Source organism: Atta colombica, unplaced genomic scaffold (assembly GCF_001594045.1).
Source record: "Atta colombica isolate Treedump-2 unplaced genomic scaffold, Acol1.0 scaffold47, whole genome shotgun sequence".
Lineage (NCBI taxonomy): Eukaryota > Metazoa > Arthropoda > Insecta > Hymenoptera > Formicidae > Atta > Atta colombica.
Genome location: NW_017259536.1, coordinates 3,681,382 through 3,684,863, shown reverse-complemented (window position 1 = coordinate 3,684,863; position 3,482 = coordinate 3,681,382). Strand labels below are relative to the sequence as shown.

The following is a 3,482-nucleotide window of genomic DNA, read 5'->3' as shown; positions in this document are numbered from 1 at the left end:
TATTATTAACAATATATTGTATATATTATTGATTGTTTTTTTTTTTAGTTTTTTTAGAAGAATAGATTATAAATATAGATTTAATCACAATTTCCTAAAGATATAAATAGAAAAAAAACAAATGTTATAATAAATGGAATAAATATGTTAAGTAGCTTATTATAAATTTATTTTTTTTTAAATAAAGATTATAATAAATATAACTCTTTTATTATGGATTTCAAAGGAATTGCATATTTAAAGATTCGTAAAGAATAAATATTATTTAAAAAATATCTTAAATGTCTATAAAATACGACAATTCATAATTATTTTCTAAATTCTTAATTTTTTGTCGTTGAATATAAAAATACTCCATGTGAGTATCCCCCGAGTTAATATTATTTCTTACATTTTGTCGCAAGTTTCGAGACTATGACTTATCAGCTTTTGTCCTTGGAAACTTAAGCAGAACAAGTGAAACAATTGAGCAATAATAAAGACGAAGTATCTCATTGCTTCTGCTAAATCATGTAACTGCATCGACAGCTTGAATGCGAGAAATATAAGATCCTATTTTAGTTTTTTATTATATCACAGAATTCTAGAGTATTTGTCTATTTTATACGTAACTAACTTGTACTAAGGTAATGCTCAAGCCAACTGTAACGATCAAGAGTTGCACAGCGAACGATATCGAAAAGGTATCTTCGAGAAGTTTTGCAAACCTAGAATAAGAATGCGATACTAATAACTAGACATCGGATTTTTATGCATTTTTTTTGCAAACATGCACAGAATATGCAAATTTGCACAAATGTGCAAATATGCACAATATGCATAAATAAATATGCATTTTTAGAATGCTTTTTTAATAAGGCAAATATCTATTTCCAATTTGTTTGCTAAAAAAATATTGCATAGGAATTCGATGTCTACTAATGACAATTAAAAGACTGTGTTCCAAAAATGCAATACATCTTTCTGTCTTATCATTTATTGAAAAATAAGAAAATACACTGAAAATGTACTTTCGGAACGTATCCTAAATGTCTAAATAAAAATCAGCAAAGATTATCAAAGATCTAGTTAAATAGCATCGAGATTAAAAGAAAAATGTGTTATAATATTATTACACACTCACCGTAAAACTTTTCGATGAGCGCGAATCGAAAAAACAACGTTTCTGTGATACCCGTTATCCAGACAATCGATTAGACTTTTTTCCGTACTACTATATTTGTGTGACACATTTTCAAATCTAAATCTGCAAGTATTCGCGCAAAACAACATTATTAGAAAGTTTTTGAAAATTAACTTCTGCACTCTTCCAAGTAACGTATAAAAGCTAAAACTATTATTACGTTATATTTACTCTTCCGTACAGAGAATTTTATTTATCTTCTAACTAGAAGAGATGTGATCTTCTTTCGGTATAAATAATTCGGTATAAATTACCCAACGACGGCGAAAAGGCCGCAGATGTGTTCGACGTAAATAAAAAACATGCTATCATGCGCAATTAATCCGGTCATACACACGCTGCTGGTAAGTAACATATGGAGAAAAATATAGTAGAAATATTGATTTTCGTCAACGAAATAGTATGCCGGATATGCTAACATTATAGGACGAGAAGTATTCAAGGGAAATACAATATCCAAAATGCGTGGCGCGAGAGAGGTTGTTGTAAATGAAATGGTAGACACATAAACATACGCTGCAAAAAAAACGAAGACAAAATTTATCAAAATGAGTTTGTTTTTAAAGTATTATTTTTTAATTAAGAATTATGATGCTGAAAATATTTTATTTTTCAATAAATGTATGTAATATTTCATCAGAACTTCTCTCCTTCCCCACTTTTTCTCCTCCCTTTAATGTCTATTCAATACATATTTCTATTTTGTCAAATAAAATGTCTCAATATTTTTTATCGTATAAACAAAATAAAATTGTATATTCAAATATTTTCAGCTCGCGATGTTTCAAGAATTTTTTCTATAAAAAAATAAAAATTCTTTTCTGTGCAATATACATCTTTTATATTTTGATATTATACATTGATAAAATATTGATCTCTTCTTTATATAATTACCTTGGAATATTTTAATTAACTTTTAATACTTTTGATAAATTTAAATACTATATTTAAGATATAAAAGAAAATATATTATCTTTATTTTTTAATTATATTAGATGTAGTAAAAAGAAATCCATTATTTTTCCATTCGATTTCATGCAAAAATAATGGATTTCTTTTTACTACATCTAATATAAGGAAATTTTTTTTCCATTTCTTAATTAAAATCAAGTAATTACATACAGCCATATATGAGCGCGTACCATCTGCCGTTTCGAGCATAATTTCTCATAATGTTGTGTTCTTCCACAGTTTCGAGCATATCCCAGTCTACGAATAAGCGATCTGTGAGATCTTTAATCTACAAACATCAGTGATATACTTGATATCTCAGATGCAATATTCTCAACAAATACATAAAATTTCGTCAAGAAGATTTCTTTTGCAAAGGAACTATTCGTGTCGATAGCTTAAAATTAGAAATGTCGACATCATTCATATTAATTGAACATACTTTTCGGCTGTTAAATTGATATGTGAAAATTTTCACCAAAATCATCACTGTCAGCATATGTGGTGGTAAAGTTTCATAAATACATTGCGCATTATCGCATATGACAAATTTTGCTATCTGAAAAATGCGATTATATCCATTTGTAATTTTAATTAACAAAGAGATTATTCAAATCGACGTAGAATATTAATAAACTTCTGTTACATTAATTTTTTCTTTTCTGAAATAAAGATTATGTTTATGTTACCTGTGTAACAAGTGCAGAAGTCTCAAGAAAGAGTATGAAAATCAAGAAAAATAAACTCTCTTTTAACTTTTGGTAAGGCCATTGGCCGACTAACATCAGATACCACTTACTAATATCGTAATAATATTCTCTATTATTTTCCATATTTCACAAAGAAGTAGTCATGAATTGTGTCGTGAATTTCGAGGCTTCCCTCGAAAGAACTTTTTTTCATGATAAGTGTTAGTTATAAATAAATCAATATTTTAGATACTGTTCTATACATTCATGTTCTTTCCATAACGCGAGCGACAGGCATTTACGATAAGTATACATCTCGCAGAAGTATAATGTAATTCTAATGATAGTGAGTAGACAGCTTTGATAGCTTGATTTTGAAAAATTCTCTACTGTCTGAATTATGAATACGCTGAAGAATACGATAAGTATATTTTTAACTCCTATTCAATAGTTCAAGTTTTCGAGTTACTATTCGCGACAGATAGAAATCGACAATATTAAACTTTGACGAATGTAGTTTTATTTTTTCGATTATAGTGGAATAATTTTAAGGAATCGTTCTCCGAAAAAATCCATTTTCTTTAGATTTTTCTAAATTTACTTTTTAAATTTACAGAATAAGCTTGTTTTAGTTCCTATGTGGTTTAAAACTCAAGCGG

At 27.7% G+C, this 3,482-nt stretch overlaps 1 protein-coding gene across 1 annotated transcript in view; it reads right to left on the bottom strand.

The window, feature by feature from the left end:
• Positions 1 to 2,967, bottom strand: part of LOC108691458 — a 10,037-nt gene extending 7,070 nt beyond the window's left edge. The window contains exons 1-5 of the mRNA XM_018199209.1: positions 2,824 to 2,967; positions 2,577 to 2,693; positions 2,302 to 2,423; positions 617 to 707; positions 392 to 528 (exon numbers count right to left, since the gene is read on the bottom strand). Coding sequence (XP_018054698.1) covers positions 392 to 528; positions 617 to 707; positions 2,302 to 2,423; positions 2,577 to 2,693; positions 2,824 to 2,967 — 611 coding nt within the window. The remainder of the gene's footprint in view (positions 1 to 391; positions 529 to 616; positions 708 to 2,301; positions 2,424 to 2,576; positions 2,694 to 2,823) is intronic.
• Positions 2,968 to 3,482: the final 515 nt, after the last annotated feature.